This window comes from Equus caballus, chromosome 15 (genome assembly GCF_041296265.1).
Source record: "Equus caballus isolate H_3958 breed thoroughbred chromosome 15, TB-T2T, whole genome shotgun sequence".
NCBI classification, from domain to species: domain Eukaryota; kingdom Metazoa; phylum Chordata; class Mammalia; order Perissodactyla; family Equidae; genus Equus; species Equus caballus.
The window spans coordinates 53,384,623-53,403,906 of NC_091698.1; the positions used below are offsets into that span (position 1 = coordinate 53,384,623).

Here is a 19,284-nt window from a genome sequence, read left to right on the forward strand (position 1 = left end):
AGGTAAATCACCTTCTTCTATTCTTTTGTCTTAGATTTATTAATCTTTCAGCTGTACCTTTCATCTCCCTTCTATTTTGTTATGCCTAATATTAAGAATCCCATAACTGAACAGTTCACACAGTGGGATTTAAAATACATGTAGAAATCTTGTATCATTTTCAGAAAGTATTTGGATAGTCAAGGAAGGTATACTTAGAATACTCCATGATTTTTTCTTTTCCTTTCCTCCTAAGCTGAGCCATTATCTGGATATTGTGGAAGTAAACATTGCTCACCAGATCTCTCTACGTTCAGAAGCATTTTTTCATGCAATGACCTCTCAACATGAATTGCAGGACTACCTCAAGAAAACTTCCCAGGCTGTAAAAATGCTTCGAGACAAAATTGCACGGATTGATAAAGTAATGTGTGAAGGATCACTACACGTTTTAAGACTGGCTCTTACCAGAAATAATTGCGTTAAAGTGTACAATAAACTGAAATTAATGGCCACTGTACACCAAACTCAGCCTACAGTACAGGTGTTGTTATCTACTTCTGAATTTGTTGGAGCATTGGACTTAATAGCAACAACACAAGAGGTTCTACAGCAGGAACTTCAGGGCATTCACAGCTTCCGGTATGTAAGCCACTAGAAATGTTAGAAATTTTTAAAGGATAAATTTTAGGGTGTAACGTTAGCCAAAGAAGTGTGAATATATTTAAAGTTACATGGGTATTTTTTTATTTCAGATTGATCTGTTTAGTAATGTTATCATTCTGATATTTTAGTCTCAGCAAAACAAACAAAAACCATAAAGACCAATATTTATAGAAACATTTGGATGGAGAAGCAAAATTGTTTTCTAGTAGATGAAATCAATGAAAGGTCAGTCACAACTTTGAAAATGATAACATTTTGAAAATGTTGAAATAGTTTTGTGTCAAGATAGTAGGTCAAGGTAGAGGAAGAAATACCAGTTTATCTAAAATTAAGTTCATTTTAAAAGCTCTTGAATAGGTTTTAAATTTAATAATTATTAAAATTCATTTCTGATTCGCATTGTCTGTTTTATCACATTGCAAAAACTTTCGCATCGTGATGGAAAAGACTAAATTTCTCCAAAGTTCTTATTTTGAAAATGCTTTAAGATCAGAGTTTGTTGTTTTATGTGAGATCATGTCAAAATGTTTAATTTACAGGTAGACCAATTGCAAGCCATCAAAATTTTATTCAGTCAAGCAGGTTTGCAGTATCCTTGTGGAAGTTCCTATCTACTGAGAAACCCATCCAAACTTCACATTACTAAGTGACTACAAAAGTTTTATGGAAGATGTGCTCTATAACTTAATAGATACTTAATGTATTCTGGAAAAAATATTCTGGAATAGTTAGCTTCAACATAAGTTTATTTTAATTGAATTATAAATTCTTACTGACTAAGGATACGTAATTGGAATATTCATTTAGAAAGCATTTTTTTAAAGTTAGCCTAAATTTAATTACATAAATGATTGATTGATTGATTCATTCAAGAAATGGTTATTGATCACCCATCACATGTCAGACACCAGGCAGAATACTGGGAATATAGCTGTGAACAAACAGAGATGCTCTCTGCTTTCACTGTTTCTACAATTCATTTGGTGGGAGGAGGGAGGCAGAAATTACTGGGTAGTTGTGATACGGTGCAATACAGTACAATGATGAATGTGCAAATTGCTATGGAGCTCTAACCTTAGGGGAGGAACCTAATGCAGACTTGGATGTTTACAGGAAAAATTTGAGTCACAAACCTCTTTGAGAATCTATTGAAAGCTTAGACCTTCTTTCCATAAAAATATACCTGTATATAAAATTTTGCGATCAATTTTGGATGGTTCATAGTCCTTTGAAGCCTGTTTTGGATTTCCTAGCTTGGAACTCAGCGTGACTAGATGACTTTTTGTTTCCTTTTCACCTCTGAAATTTTAAATATATCTCTTTTTTGAATGTGTATGTGTAATATATTTTTTAAATAAATAATGTTAATTTTGTCACTACTTTAGAAAACTGGACTTCTGTAATGACAGATGTTATGTTTTTCACTTGTGTCTACTATATAATATCATGAATGTTGATGAATATTGGGAGCCAATTCTGGAGGGTGAAGGCTTTATCCTCCAATAGGACAGTGCTGAGAAATAGAATCAAAGGTTGAATGCTTGCCTGCTAAACACAAAATCCAAATCTGTTGTAATTTTTACCCCAAAGGTCCTGCAGTTTATTTTAATTTTCCTTGACTCATAAGTTTATGCCTAGTAATATTTATGATAAGTATAGTTATCCAAAGCTATCTGGAAAACATTTAAGAACAGAGTTGGATATTTATTCCCAGTAGGTTATGATTTATTGGAAGAAGAACGAAAATTTTATAATCTTATATTTATCTTGAGCCCAAAGAAGAGTTTACCCATATTTGCAACTCATTCTTTTTGTTTGTATCTTAACTCAGAGGACAAAATATTCTGCATAAAAAAGTGTATGATTTTTTAAAAAACTTCCAAATATTCTGATTGTCTACATTTTGCTCAAATATCTTTCTACTGTTATTTTTTTAGAACATACACATGTGTAAAGAGTATTTATTCTTCATATAAAACATTTCTGTAAAGTTGCCTATCAATTATCAGTTCCAGTGTGGTAATAACTGTATAGAAGTTTGGTATCAGAACTTGTGTTCAGTTTCTAACTTCTGATAACGTCTTCTTATGCAAATAATTTTCAAAGAAAAAAATACTCTAAAAGAAAATGTTTTATTTTTAATTGAATTCATAATAGTTTACATCATTGTGAAATTTCAGTTGTACATATTTCTTGTCTGTCACCACACAAGTGCTCCCCTTCACCTCCTGTGCCCATCCTATCCCCTCTTCCCCCTGGTAACCACTGAACTGAAGAAAATGTTTTTCTAATCAAGGAAGAGTACTGACTCATGGTTGAAATAATTTAAGGCTGGCATATTGTAACCTAGTTTTTTTTTCAATTACTGTCAAATTCTGTCTGATGATTTACTTTATCATTCCTTTTGCTATAAAGTTGTTAAATATCAGTGTCATTTTCTTTTATAGCTTCACAGATTTTTTTTTTAACTTTTAGTGAGGAAGATTTGCCCTGAGCTAACATCTATTGCCAATCCTCCTCTTTTTTTGCTTGAGGAAGATTTGCCCTGAGCTAACATCTGTTGCCAATCCTCCTCTTTTTTTGCTTGAGGAAGATTAGCCCTGAGCTAACATCTGTGCCAGTTTTCCTCTATTTTGTATGTGGGATGCTTCCATAGCATGGCTGACAAGTGGAGCAGGTCTGCGAACCTCCAAACCGTGGCAACCAAAGCAGAGTGTGTGGAACTTTAACCACTTGGCCACTGGCCAGCCCCCCGATTTTTCTGTGTACCATTAACCTAATATTATATATTTGCCAGTCAGTGTAAAAATGTAAAAAATGCTTATGATGTTTTCTTTTTTCTCATTCTTTATTTTTTAATCTTGATATTTTCTGTAGAAACGTTTTTTGTGACTTCCAAACTCCCAGAACATTTTATTTATGCTCTCCAATGAAATTTTATGACATTCTACCGTGTTTTATTGTCATTTGTATTGTTTTCTTCAAAAATCTTTCTATTGGGCTCTAAGTCTTGGGCAAGAGCTATGTCATACATATTTAATACATTTTTATGGAATCTGAATTATCCAGGATGTTACCAAATGTATCTTGATTCTATGTACCATTCTGTTATTCTTTTTCTTTCCTTTCTTTTTCTTTCCATAATCATTGTCCCTAAGTAATCATTTGTAGTTTACATATGACTGTAGTTCTTAATCCTGTCTGCATATTAGAATTCTCAGAAGAGCTTTTAAAAAGTATACCACACTTCATCCAAACCAGTTAAGTTAGACTTCCTAGAGGGTAAGGGCTGCACATTTGTATTTCTTTAAAGCTTTCTCTGAGACTCTCTCATGCACCAGAATTGAAAAGCCTGGTTTCTAATTACCACAGGGTATTCTACTTTTTCAGAATTTGGAATTAAAGTGGTAACTTCTCACCACATAATTTCATTCTTTTTAAAACAAAATTTTCAACTGAAACATCTTACTGTCTCTATTCACAGAGGGTTCTATTAATGTGTTAGGGGTACAATGTATCTGATATCAATGTAAAAATCCAGTTTGATCTCCTCTTCTGAACGTGGAGAGTGATTTACATAGTGGGAAATTTTGGCTCATTGCATAATTCATAATTATTAAAGTTGATCTTTTGTACATTTGTTGATTTTTGTAATTAAAAAATTTTAAATTATTATTTTTTTCTTAAAGATTGGCACCTGAGCTAACAACTGTTGCCCATCGTCTTTTTTTTTTTTGCTTTTTCTGCCCAAATCCTCCCAGTACATAGTTGTATATTTTAGTTGTGGGTCCTTCTAGTTGTGGCATATGGGACACCGCCTCAACATGGCCTGAGTGGTGCCATGTCCGCGCCGAGGATCCGAACTGTTGAAACCCTGGGCCGCTGAAGCAGAATGTGCGAACTTAACCACTTGGCCACAAGGCCGGCCCCTTTAAATTATTTTATTGCCTAAATTGTGCAAAATTGGGCCATTTGAATTATTAGTACATAAATATTTTTGACCATTACTCATGAAATGAAATTTTGCTGTCTATTAGCAATAAAAAAATGTATGGTAATCTGTGTAACAATCTATATCATTTGTGATCTATACTAATTTAAAAGTGTTCTTGATAGGTTAATGACATTCAAATGCTTGTTAAGCAGAGTAATACAGAAGTTTCATTATGGGCTTATGAATATATTTGAACCTTGATAAAAACTTACAGGTTCTGATATGAAAAGCTTCAGTTACCTTGAAATTCAGGGATGTAATGTAGTTATTTACTCTTTCTTATTGTAAGGGTTTATGTAGAAACTCTTTCGGTTTTCACCTTTAACTTTTTTTCTTACCATTTACTACCACCATTACACTACTACTACCACCCCTATAAAAACTAAGAATATTTTTTGAATACTTTGGTACTTGGTACTAGAAACTGATTGTGCTAAGTATATTGCATGTATTATTTGACCCCCCCCTCAAAAAAACACCTCAATGAGATAGATTATCTTATCCCCATTTTGATAGATAAGGAAACTGAGACATAGAAAGTCTTAGATGACTTGCTCCAAAATATACAGTAAGTTATAAAACAGTAGAGTTGAGATTCAATGCAGGTCTCATCTGACCCGAGAGCTATGTATGCTTTTTAGTATGTTTGAGGATTTATAGGACACCAAGTATATAACTCTGAACATCACTGCTGACTTTATAGTGTGATAGATGTTATACTGTGGGGCAACTGAGTTATAGGTTTGCTGAGCTAATACCTACTATAGTAGTTGATTTTAGGATAAAAATTAATGAAACCAACTTTTTATCTAGGCATAAGCCTTTTTTTTTCTTTTGGGAAAGAAAAGGTGGAAAACATTCAGACTTAATTATAGGTTCCTGCTTATTGTGGTTTCATTGATCAACCACCTTAGGATTCCATTTATGGGATTTTTATTATAGAAAGTATCAAAAGGTATTTAACATATTCTTTGATCCTGATATAACGTCCTATAATTTAGTTCTTCAAAACATTATAGTAAGAAAACATCCACATTGTATGCTCTGTGATGAAGCCGAAGAACAGGCTTTCTGCTATTTGATGAAACTAGTATTAGAGTTTATTGATATGTTAGTTTTTCTTATAAAAGCAGCACAAAGCTCATTGTAGTGAACAGAGAGCTTAATAGAAGATCTAAATTAATGTATGAATTGAGGCATATCAAAGTAGAAAGTATTGGAATTGTTCCAATTTGTTTAGCTGGATATATGGACGCACGTATTTTTTTCACAGTCATATTTTAGTTATTCGTCATTTCTGTAGTTTTCTTTCAATACTCTCAATTACTGTGTGTGATTATTAGAATACATACTTTTAAAATGAACTGTTAGCAGATTTGTCTATTAAATATTTTTGATAAGGTTAATAATAATGAGCAGGCCATTATTATTGCATCTATTGTCAAAGTAGTCAAGAATATAAAAAAAAAATTAGAACAAGGAGGAATAGGTGAATCTTGTAGAACATTTTAATTCTGAAAGTTTTGTTTAAGGGTTTAGACAAATCTTTGTATATAATCATATACCTGTGATTACATAATAAATACTATTTACTGTTAGTATTGAGATTTGTATTTACTCTCCTTTATTATATTTATCAGACTTTAAAATAAGTATAAGAATACATAAAAATGAAGCTACTCAATTATGTAAGACAATATCTGAGGTCAAATAGAACCTCACATTTGAGTTATTATGCTGAAATGGCAGAGAGTTTTATTACTTTGATGCCCAAACATCAGTAGATACAGTCATATGGACTTCTCACCATGATTCTTTGTTGAAGACTCTTCATACCTGAAGGTAACACATACTTGAGTGTAATCCTGTCATCTGCATTAAAAAGGAATCTGTGATCTCATAAATATTGAGAACCAAGCAATGTTAAAGTTATTTGTAGATTTATATCTTACCCTTTTGCTGCTTTTTAAAAAACTTACTGAAAACTCAAACATATACAAAAAAAGAGGAGATTATATGAAAAGAGTTGTATGAAGTTGGATAAATTGTATATCACCTGTAAGTTATCAGCTCATGGCCAGCTTTGTTTTCTCTATATCCCTCCCCTTACTCCTGGATTATTTTGAAACAAATCCAAAATATCATTTCATTTCATCCATAAATATTTCATTATGTTTCTTTTAAAGATAAGAATTTTTAAAAATATAACTAATATTATTTATATTTTCAAATAGGCAGTCAGTGTTCAAATTTTTCTTCAAATTTTGTCTCAAAATTCTTTTTTACAGTGTTTGTTGAAATCAGGATCCAAATAATATCTATTTGGAATTCTTATATTTTTAGAGAAAAATATTTTTATAAACTCATGGATTTATATGTATTTGAATTACTTAAGTTCTTTGCTCTTTTTATTTTTGTCAATATTCAAATTGTCCTATCTTTTTTAGGAACCTCTTCAAGTTCATTCTTGAGTCTTGACATTTCATGTGTAGTCATTGATACTTTTCTTACTTTGTGTTATGACAAGATATATTATACATTTTCTGCCACAGATTTGTAGTCTGCCATTTCTCTAAGGAGCCCTAGTTTCGTTTAGTAGGAAATGGTATTTAGAAATTACAATCTGGATACCAGAGACGTTCCTTGCTATTGGATTGGTCATTATCTCTAGACCTTTGTAGTGGATGGAACTAGAAAATAATTTTCTTTTTAAAGAAAACATATGAGTTTATTGATAGTTCCAGTTTAAATTCAGGACTATAGAGTTTTTACTTCTTCAATCTTACATATGTATCTCCTTTCAAACAGGCTGAAAACTGTGGTTTCTAATGACATCAACATAATTACTCATTTGTGATATCCCAAAATATATAGAATGCTCTCAGAACTAACAATATTATTACTACAAATATGCAGGATTTCTTTCTCTTCTTTTCCCTAAGGATATGTCCCCTGTGGGGTGAATGTGTAAATTACTATGTTTTAAAGTCACTTGAAATAATTCTTCTTTGTGTAGATTTGCCACTAATGTGATACACAGTTAATTTGTTTTATTTGCTTTTGGTAGTTAAGGATTGATTTTTTTTAAATGTAATGTTGTTTTATAACTATGTTAAGTAGTTACATAATTCCAAAGTCAAATCCAAGAAACAAAGGATATTTAGAGAAATTTAACTTTAATTCTGGTCCCCTTCCTCCCTACATATCCCTTTAAGTCACCATTTTAAAAAGGTTTAGTTTATGTTTATCCTTCCATCCATCCATCTCTCTGTCCCTCATCTTAGGTAAGTATTAGCATACTGAGCATACTTTACTCCACTTTGCAGTTTTCACTTTGTGGTACACCCTGGAGATTACTTTACAGTATGCATTCTCAGTGGCGGATATCACCTCAATGGGACAAAAATTGGTTCTTGAAGAGTGAATAAAATCTTGGATATTACAATGGTTTGTGGCCCTCTAAAGGGTCACGGTACGTAAAGAGATATATAGTATATCTGTGATATTAAAATTTTATGGGAGGGTGATTAGGAATGAAAATGTCTAAAAAGACTTCTTAGGGGGACAATAATGAAAAAAAGGTTGAGAAACTGCTCTGTAGCACTATATATAGTACATGAATTGGTATTCTTTAATTCTTTTAAAAGTGAATAATGTCTGTTATGATATATTCAACTAGCCCCCTTATTGGTCAACATTTGGATTGTTTCCATTCCTTTGCAGTTACCAACAGTGCTGCAATGAATGTATATTCTTTTGTATTTTTACTAGTGTATCGTTAAGATGGCTTCTGAGTAGTGAGATTCCTAGGTCAAAAGCTAATTGCCTATGTAATTTTGCTAGAGACTGCCAGATTCCTCTTATGGCAATGTTTTAGTCTGTACTAGTGGGTATGTTCTAAATTAGTTTATTGTAAGATGTTGGTGCCATTTTTGAAAACCTTATTAGTCTTCTAATTAGTTGTAAGAAATATATTTTTCATATTGTAAAATGCAAATTTATATGTTATTTCACTTATCAGATTTTTTTTCAAAATTATCCCTACACTACTTACTATCTGTTGTTTATAAAAGAACAACAATGGATCTGTCTAAAAGGTCACATGGTTTAAACTAATTTTTTTAAATGTGCTATATTTGATCTTAGTGAAGACAGTTGCCAACATTAAGAGTTTGCTTTTCAAGTAAATGTAGTATATATATTTTTAAATGTTTGGTTTTTATTTAATTATAAATATTTAAATTTGAGATAAAATTTAAATATAAATGTTTTTAAATTGCCCCCAAAGATAGAGCTTTTTAAAATTTTTTATCCTGGGATATAAACAGATTTTCCACTGGCCTATTTCACTTAATTTTGATATACTTTGGACCAACTAGATTACCTAGGTTTTTTCAGCCCATTGTTTTTTTGTCTTTTTGTGTGTGAGGAAGATTGACCCTGAGCTAACATCTGTTGCCAATCTTCCTCTTTTAGCTTGAGGAAGACTGTTGCTGAGCTAACATCTGTGACAGTCTTCCTCTATGTTATGTGGGACGCCTCCACAGCATGGCTTGATGAGCGGCACTAGGTCTGCACCTGGTATCTGAACCTGTGAACCCAGGGCCGCAAAGCAGAGTGTGTGAACTTAACCTCTATGCTACTGGGCTGGCCCCTCAACCCATTGTTTTTATGAAGCTATTAGATTGTGTGGCAAAAATCCCTTTGTATATAAAGGTACTCATCCTCAGTGCTCTGCAGAGCATGGACTACATGAGACCATTCTTGTCATTTGGAGGGTGAATGGTTTTTCTGGGGAAGAGGTTTCAAATCCTTTTAGTAGTACTTGCCCTTGCCATACCCATGGTGGTCCAGATTAGAGCCATTCTCACTTTAACCCTACCTAGGATCTGCAAATATTAGAGGTGGATTAAAAAGAAACATTTTATGAGAAAAAGTTCCATGGATAGTTCGTAGCTCAGTACTTTTATATTTTCAGTCTAGTGTTCTAATGATTTTCAGTTTAATGGCCTGAGGGATATGCACAATAACTCAAACTGATCATGACAGAGATTGAATTAAGTCAGTATGTCCCTATAGTCCTTCAGATATTTGTATGCACCCAGAACAGGGCCTGGCATAGTAAACGCTTGTATTTATTGAATAAATGAATGGGTAGGGAGCTACTGGCATTGATATTCGGTAAATGGTTAATGAGAAAAGAGTTTAGAATATCTGAATATTTTGTCTGTGAAAAGCAGACAAAAAAACAGTGCTGAAATTTCTAGAACCAAGTTTCCTACAACACATTTAACTATTTGGAGGTTAAACATATAAAGAAAAAATAGAATTTGGGAGATACTGTGACACTATCACTGTTACTTTTGTTAAGTTAAAGGACTCCATTTTACTAAAACATCACATTATTGCACAAGTACTGTCAGCTAGAAAAGTTTTGCCTGCTAGTTCCCTTGGTTGTGGAGTGAATTTGAGTTTTTAATGAATATATCTAACATTTTCTTCTTCCTTTGTAGGCATTTGGGATCACAGCTTTGTGAATTAGAAAAGCTGATAGATAAAATGATGATTGCAGAATTTTCCACATATTCTCACAGTGACTTAAATAGACCACTGGAAGATGACTGTCAAATTTTAGAAGAGGTATGTGTTTTGAACTGTGAAATGAAATGATATCATTGCTTAGTGTTAATTCCTAACAGCCTTAGTTTAGAACACCTTCTTCTCAGATTATAGTGAGCAAAATTATCTTAAATTTCAAGGTCTTTCAGACCCATGAAGTCCTTCACTAACTGTATGACTTTAACAAGCACCATAATTGTTCATTATCCTGTGAAATTAGAGAATGAAATAATTTTATAGCTTAATTAGAAGTTGGAGTTAAAATGAGATCTCTATATAGCTTACAAACCAAGTTCAAAATATAAATATAGGATGAATTAATGTATATCCATGTGTATGCATGTACTGGAGTATGGCTTTTATAAAAAGTGATCATTATTATGTGGCAGCTTATAGTCATTCACATTCACTGAGTACTCATAAACATGTTTTATGCATATACATATACAAATACTTCATATCCAGGCTTCACTTATCTGGTAACCTATCAAAGCTGATTTCTGCCAGGAACTAGTAAAGAATCCAAAAAGCCCGGATAGCAGCCTAAGTAGTTAAAGGTATTTTTATACATGTTAGTTAATTCCCCACAGATAGTCCAGGTCATCATTCCAGTCTTCTAGACCACTAATTAAAAAACCCAGGGCTGAGGGGCCAGCCCGTGGTTGAGTGGTTAAGTTTGTGCGCTCTGCTGCGGCGGTCCAGGGTTTTGCCAGTTCGAATCCTGGGCGCGGACATTGCACTGCTCGTCAGGCCATGCTGAGGCGGCATCCCACATGCCACAACTGGAAGGACCCATAGCTAAGAATACACGCTAGGTACTGGGGGACTTGGGGGAGAAAAAGGAAAAAAATAAAAAATAAAAAAATGAATGAATTAAAAATTAAAATAAATAAATAAATAAATAAAAAACCCAGGGCTTGTGGAATATTTATTAGTCATCAGTGTTTGAGAAGTATACCTTCTAGCTGCTTGTTGAAACTAGGCCAAAATATACTCATACTGTTTTACCTCCAAACCAGCTTCATTTGATCCACTGTAGTGGAATAGGATATACCCGTTTTAGAACACTGACTCCAAAACTCTGATGACAAGGTTGCTGTGGAAGGGGTTTATTTAGGCTTCTAGAAAATACCATATGCAAGATAGAGATCTGAGGATCAAACAATAAAACCTTTGATGTTGAATATTTCTACCTCTAATTAGATTATTTTATATATTTAAAGTGTGAAGTTACATATTCTTCTTTTATTTTAATAGGAAAGACTAGTATCTCTTGTATTTGGACTTTTAAAACAAAGAAAACTTAATTTTTTAGAAATCTATAGTGAAGAAATGATTCTTACAGCAAAGAATATCATTAAACAGGTAATTATACGTCTTTTATTTGATATATTTTGGTGTAGAATCTTTTGTGAAGTTTATTTTTATGTAATCCTAGTACTACATGTAGTATAATAGTAATATTTTCTCATTTATTTAAAAATTGAAAATATAGACAAATAGCAGAAAGAAAAGCAGCCCTGCCATCCAAAAGATTATCACTTTAAGAATATTTCTAAGTGTAAATTGTTTACTGATGTTTTTCGTCATTGCTATCATACTGTATATATGATTTTGAATTGTACATATATTTAAGTTAGAATCATAACATAAGCATTTTCTCATATAAGCCTTCAGAAAAATCATTGTTAATGGTTGTATAAATTTCCTTCAATATTATGTTAGTTAAACCTACTTAACCTTTCCTCTATGTTGAGTATTTAGGTTGTTTTCATTTTGGTACTGTAAAGAACACTCTGACACACATCTTTGGTGTAAAGTTTTGTTTGTTTGGTTTTTCATATTTAAGACAGTTTCCTTAGCTGATTCCTAGAAGTGGAATTATTGGTGAGAAAATGAAAAGTATTTTTAAATTGTTTGATACGTAGAGTTGAATTGCGTTCTAAAAAGATTTTATCAAAATATTCTCTCATCAGCAGTAGGTAAATGTTCATTTCCTTTTACTGTGACCTCTAAGAAATTATAGCGGTAAACTAAATCCATGTGTTTTTCCCTGATCTTTGTTTTGAATTTTTTCACTCAGATAAATCTCACTCATTGAACTTTGGTTTTTCTATATATAAAAAAAAACTATTTTACGTGTATTTATGAGGCTTAACTGATCATCGTCAATAGGTTGAATGTACACTTCTGAGTTTTTAATGTTTAAATAAAACAGATTACAATCACTTCGTCTTTTACCTGTTTCAAATACTGACTAAAACACTGTATTTTAAAATGGTTACAACCACTTTCAGAAATTGTTGGCAATATCTACTAGCACTAAATATACACATATGTTATGACTAAGCAGTTCTATTCCTGGATATTTACCCACCAGAAATGCATACATAAGCTCACCAAAGACAGCACAAGAATTTCATGGCAGTGCTATTTGTTGTAAAAATTGGAAAAACCCAAATTCTATCATCAGCAGAAAAGATAAATGGATTGTAGTATCTTATACAATTGAATACTATACAGCAATGAGAATGAATAAATTACACGGAACAACATAGGTGAATATCATATACACAATGTGGAGCCAAAGAAACCAGACACAAAGGAGTATTCACTATGATTCCACTTATGTAAAATTCAAACACAGGCGAAATTAATCTATGGTATTAGAAATCAGAATAGTAGTGTCTTTTGGGGGGAAGTAGTGACTAGGAGAGGAGCATGAGAAGGGCTTACTGGCAATGTTGAATTTTGTATTTGAGTCCTGGTTACATAGGTATACTCCATTTGTAAAACATTATTGAGCTATAAACATAATTTGTATAATTTTGTATATATAATATTGTTAAACAAGTTTTTAAACTACTATGTTTTAATTCCCAGACTTCTCTTGAAGTCTAAGCATTTATTATTTTTTTTTAACTTTAAATTGTTGCATGTATTGTAAGGAAAGGTAACCTCCAAAATTAATTTCTTTCGGAATTTAAATATGGGGCTTATACCTTGTTCCTAAGTATTATAGTTCTGGGGTGTTTTGGTGTATGATTTTGAACAGTTTTAAATAGTACGGGATTTTAGTTAATACAGTTCAAGCTTACCCTGGAATAATTATTTAATAGGGTAAGGGTAATGCTGCAGTTTTTTAAACACCTTGAAATATCTATAAAAGACAAAAAGAAGTCTGGTAAAATCATTATTATTGTCATTGAGGCCCTACAAATGAACATGTAATACTTAGAATTCTAAAGACATTAATCAATTTTTTTCCTTAAATTTTGCAGTGTGTGATTAATAAAGTTTCAAAAATAGAAGAAATAGACACAGATGTTGTTGTGAAGTAAGTATAAATATTAGATTGGGCGTTATCACGGAAAAGGTGACATATTAGAATAAGGAGGATTTAGTTAAGGAATTATTTACTAAGGTGTGGACAGAGTATAGGAAAATCCCAAGTGACAGTGAGTACCATTAAGGGACAAGGGAAGAGAGCAGTTAATAGAATTCAGAAGGAGAAAGATGTGTAGTAGTTGAAAAAAAAGACATGTAGTAGTTGAAGCGATCTTCAGTGGAGGAAGGCAGTCATCCTGAGGCAACTCCTCAAGGCGGGAGATAGAGCTCTAAGTCCCTTTCCTCCTTCCAGTTTTTTGTAAGGGCTCCTCATTGACCAAGCCTCCCAGGGCAGAGAGAGAATGGGGAGGATACAGTGTAGTTATAGAGGGGGGAAATTGAAGATAATCCTTTCCAGAGACTAGCAGTGTTAAGTTTAAATTATTTAGCTATATGATTAAAATCCAGCTTCTACTTGGCTTTGAGAAGTTTGAGTACATGATTTTGAATTACGCATGTCTAATTTCTTGTTCTCACCTTTGAAATTCTTGTTCTTTCATTATGAGAATAGTGATAAATATTTTATGACTATGAATTTCTCATTCATATAGATACTTAAACTTTATTAACTGGCCTAAGACATGAATAGCAGTATGGACAACTGTGAAACGTCTCTGGGCCAAACTGATAGAATGAGGATTGTGGAGTTTTAATTTCCACGCTCTTACCTAGTGAAAACTCAGTTTCAGAATTAGTTAAGCAACCCTAATAATGATTCAGTAATCACTAATAGTTGGAAAAATGAAGTTTTTGGGACTCTGTTAAAAGCCTGTGAACATGTAGAGTGAGTTATTTTGATTTTTTTCTTTGCTAGGGAATTTTTTTCAAATAGGGAATTTCTTGTATCTCAAGTATAGGAGTATCTCTTAAGAATAAACTCATAGCTGCAGTAGCATTCATTAAAAACTTATAGTAATAAGTCACTGTAGTACTATAAAATATCTTTATGGAATTCTATTTTGCATTAATTTTTTTATCTTGAAGTTATTTATTGATATCAGCTATAAAAAATTGGTTATACCATTATCTATTATATTCATATCTAGAATATATACTAGATATATATAATATACACTAGATATATATATTATACTAATATAATATTGGCAAATACATAGCACTTCTTTATGTACTGTGCATTGTTTTAAGTACTTATTAACTCAGTTAATATTTACAGCAACCATATAAGATAGGTTCTATTACTTTCTCCATATTAAGATGAGAAAATTAGAGCATGGAAGGGTTAAGTCACTTGCCAAGAGTCATACAACTAGTAAATGACAGGGCTGGAACTTGAACCGAGGCCCTGTGGCCTCAGAGCCAGTGCTCTTAGCCACCATGCCATGTTACCTTTCACATGTGGAAAAGTACCTTTTAGTTTGTAGTTAGACAAGCAGATTATTAAGTTTGTTAGGGTAGATGTTATGTTCCTATTTTTTGTGTGTGTGTTCCTGTTTTTATTCTAGAACTTATCTTCACCTTTACTCAAAATTGGTTTATTTCTCTGTGGTTTTTCATCCAATGATCACAATGCATGTTCACATGGAATTGCCATATGATAAGATTCATAAGTCAGTATACTTGACTAGATTAGTCTTAGAGATGTTTAAACAAGGAGGAGGAGTTATTTAGTAATTGACCTCTTCAACTCAATTTTATGATTTTAGTTAGGTATCTAGGTGAAATTGCATTTTATTCTTCTCTTACTAGATAGTATTTAGTATCGTTTCCTCCAGTTTGTAAATATCATATTGGCCTAAGACAATGGTTATTTTTGTTTGAATTAATTTTTTTCTAGGCTTGCAGATCAGATGAGAATGTTGAATTTTCCTCAGTGGTTTGATCTGCTAAAGGATATTTTCTCGAAGTTTACAATTTTCCTACAGAGAGTTAAGGTAAGCTTATGTGATTATAACTTGGTTCAGGATATCCCTAAATTTAAGTTAGTTTTTTATATATATAATAGATATAGAATCAAACTAGAATAAAATAGAATTTCTTTGTTTTTGTAATTTTTTAAAGAGGCTTGGTTTTTTTTTTTAAAGATTTAAAAAAAAATTTTTCCTTTTTCTCCCCAAAGACCCGCCGGTACATAGTTGTGTATTTTTAGTTGTGGGTCCTTCTAGCTGTGGCATGTGGAATGTCGCCTCAGCATGACCTGATGAGCGGTGCCATGTCCATGCCCAGGATCTGAACCAGCAAAACCCTGGGCTGCTGAAGCAGAGTGCGCGAACTCAATTACTTGGCCACGGGGCCGGCCCCATAAAGAGGCTTGGTTTTAAATAAGATTTGAAGTGCTTCAGAGTATTTTGGTACTTTTTGTAATTTTGGATGATTTACTTTATATTAAAAAGAAATATAATGCTTACTTGGCATTAAATATTAGATAATATTTCTTCTTGTGATTTTTGTGATGCTTGAATCTCTCTAGATTATCTAGAGGTTCAGTATTGTGAAACACTCAAAAATCTGCCCCAAACCACTTGATTTTTCTAGAAATTTAATGTTGATGTAATAGTATTTTTTAACATGTAGTTCATATTTAAATTGCTCTACTAATGTCCTTTATTGCACGTTTTTATTTCATTTTTTGATCTGGGATCCAATGAAGGATCATGCATTACATTTAATTATTTTGTCTTATTAGTCAAACCACTTAATTTTAAGCCACTCAGTATAAGGAAAAGAACACATGCTATACAGCACTTTTCAGAAGAAAGGATGTCACAGACTCTAATATATTGGTTGGAACTACCAACATGTCACAGCTGTGTTTTAATAAGACAATCATTAGGAATTACTGAGTGTAACAACCTATTTGTGAAATTTGGTATTCTTTGAATTATCAGGTATCAGTATTGTGATGTATGTGCTAGTTAACATCTGGAGCATTTCCTGAGTATCACATTAAATGATCTGGGGGACTTTGCTACTTATCTATGACACAACTTTTCCTTGTTGACGTTGGAGTGATGCTAAGTCACATGCATAAGCTCTCCAATCGGAGTGGGAGAAGTTTTATAAAATGTGATTCACTGTACTTAATTTAGACTCCTACCAAAATGTTGATCCCACCAATTGATAGTGATAGATAACAAACCTGTATCTGTGGATTGCTCAATAACTAAGCCATGTTTTCACTTTTTCTTATTTTCCCATCATATCCTCATTATACACAGTTCTATTATTGCATGTCTGGATGTGTAGAACTCCTACACTGCATAAGGTAGAGTTGACCAGCTTTTTGCCAGTAACTTTTTAAGTAGCTATTCCACTTTTAGATTCTATATCAGTTAAACTAAGCCAAATTATTATTCGATATATGTAGAATATGGGAACAGTGATTTGTCATAGTTGTAATTTCTCATTTTCACATATGGGCCACTTCAACTAATATTTCTGTAAAACATCTTTGAAGATGACATAAAACCTTTAAATGTGGTACTTTTTTTCGTTGAAAAAAGTTTGTGATTCTCTAAGGGTATGGTTTCACTGTAAAATTATGTTAATTACAAGCTGTTCATTTTTAATGAAGAACTTTTAAATAACTACAAATTGGAAAGAACCCAGATGTCTAACAATATAGAAATGGTAAAATAAGTTATGCTTAGTATATTCATTTCCATGGAATATCATGCAGCCGAGGATTTTTAATGATTGAAGAAAATGCATACATTGTAACATTAAGTGAAAGGCAAGATATAGACCTACTTATATAGTTTGATCTCAGCTATGTTAAAAAGATTTATCTCTTCATCTTCATAGAACAGAGACAGTTTGTCTTTTTGGTGGTTATCTTTAGGTGGTAGGATTATATATAATTTAAATTTGTTGTTCATTCTTTTTTGTTTTTCCTAAATTTTCTACAAAGGGAGTATTACTTTTATAATCAGAAATGGTTTCGTTTTTTAATAGTGTTTACCATGTTACAGGAATAAATTATTTGAAGCTCTTATTTAATTTACCAGTGTTATTAATTTATTATCCTACATTCCTGTATTTCTCAAAAACAAAAGATATTCTATGTGTCAGTTTAATATAAAGTAAATTATATTTTTAAAAATAAAGCTTAAAATTTCAGCCAAAACATTTCAGTAACATTTTTAGTGTAAATGGAGAAAAAATTAAAAGTTAGGGGCTTGAAAATTTTATATTTGAGTAATTATTAACGACTTAAGGATTCGTATTGCTGTTAATTGTATTTTTTAAATTTTTTTATTATGACAAAATACTCCTAACATAAAATTTACCATCTTAACTATTTCTAGTTGTACAGTTTAGTGACATTAAATGCATTCACATTGTTGCTCCACTATCACCCCCATTCATCTACAGAACTCTTTGCATCTTATAAAACTGAAACTCTGTAACTATTAAACAATAACTTCCCATTCCCTCATTCCTGTAGCCCCTGACAGCCACCGTTCTACTTTCTGCCTCTATGAGTTTGACACTTGTAGGTACCTCATAAAAGTGTAATTATACAGTATTTGTCCTTTTGTGACTGGCTTACTTCATTTAGCATAATGTCCTCAAGGTTCATCCATGTTGTAGCATGTATCAGAATTTTATTCCTTTTTAAGGCTGAATAATATTTCATTATATGTATATACTACATTTTGTTCATCCATTCATCTGGCAGTGGGCATTTCCACCTTTTGGCTGTTGTGAATAATGCTTCTATGAACATGGGTGTACAAATATTTCTTGGCTGCTTTCAGTTCTTTTGGGTAAACATCCAGAAGAGAAATTGCTGGGTTATATGGTAATTCTGTTTCTGATTTTTTGCATACTGTTTCCAATAACAGATGCACTATTTTACATTCCCACCAACAGTGCACAAGGGTTCCAATTTCTCCACATTCTTGCTAGCACTTATTTTCTTTTTTTGGTAGTAGCCATCCTAATGGGTGTGGTGTGGTATCTCATTTTGGTTTTGATTTGCATTTTTCTAATGATTAGTGATAGTGAGCATCGTTTTGTGTGTTTATTGGCCATTTGTATATCTTCTTTGGAGAAATATCTTTGCCTATTTTTTAATGAGGTTATTTTTTTGTCGAGTTGTAGGAGTTCCTTATATATTCTGGCTGTTATCAGTTCTCTGATTTGCAAATATTTCCTCCCATTCCATGGGTTGCCGTTTCACAATGTTGATTGTGCCCTTTGATGCATAGAAGTTTTTAATTTTGATGTAGTCCACTTTATTTTTCCTTTTGTTGCCTGTGCTTTTGGTGTCATATCCAAGAAATCATTGCCAAATCCAGTGTCATGAAGCTTTTCCCCTATGTTTTATTCTAAGAGTTTTATGGTTTTAGGTCTTACTTTTGGTCTTTTATCTATTTTGACTTAATTTTTGTATATGGTACAAGATAAAGTTTCAACTTCATTCTTTTGTATGTAGATATCCAGTTTTCCCTGTGCCATTTGTTTAAGACTGTCCTTTACCCATTTAATGATCTTGGAACCCTTGTCAAAAGCCATTTGACCATATATGTGAGGGTTTATTTCTGGGTTCTCTATTCTGTCTCATTGGTCTGTATGTCTGTGTTTATGTCAGTACCACACTGTTTTGATAACTGTAGCTTTATAGTAAGTTTTGCAGTCAGAAAGTATGAGACTGCTAACTTCGTTCTTCTTTA

General features: G+C 32.3%; 1 protein-coding gene across 12 annotated transcripts in view; it reads left to right on the forward strand.

Moving 5' to 3' along the window:
* VPS54 (VPS54 subunit of GARP complex) overlaps positions 1-19,284 on the forward strand; it is a 107,135-nt gene that overhangs the window by 46,926 nt on the left and 40,925 nt on the right. For all 12 annotated transcript variants that reach the window (XR_011426028.1, XR_011426025.1, XR_011426026.1 and 9 more), the window contains 5 exons: positions 236-621; positions 10,153-10,279; positions 11,516-11,623; positions 13,540-13,595; positions 15,444-15,540. Coding sequence is in view for 7 of the 12 variants with exons in the window: in XM_023618995.2 (XP_023474763.1) it covers positions 236-621; positions 10,153-10,279; positions 11,516-11,623; positions 13,540-13,595; positions 15,444-15,540 (774 nt within the window). In the remaining 5 variants the exon portion in view is untranslated. The remainder of the gene's footprint in view (positions 1-235; positions 622-10,152; positions 10,280-11,515; positions 11,624-13,539; positions 13,596-15,443; positions 15,541-19,284) is intronic.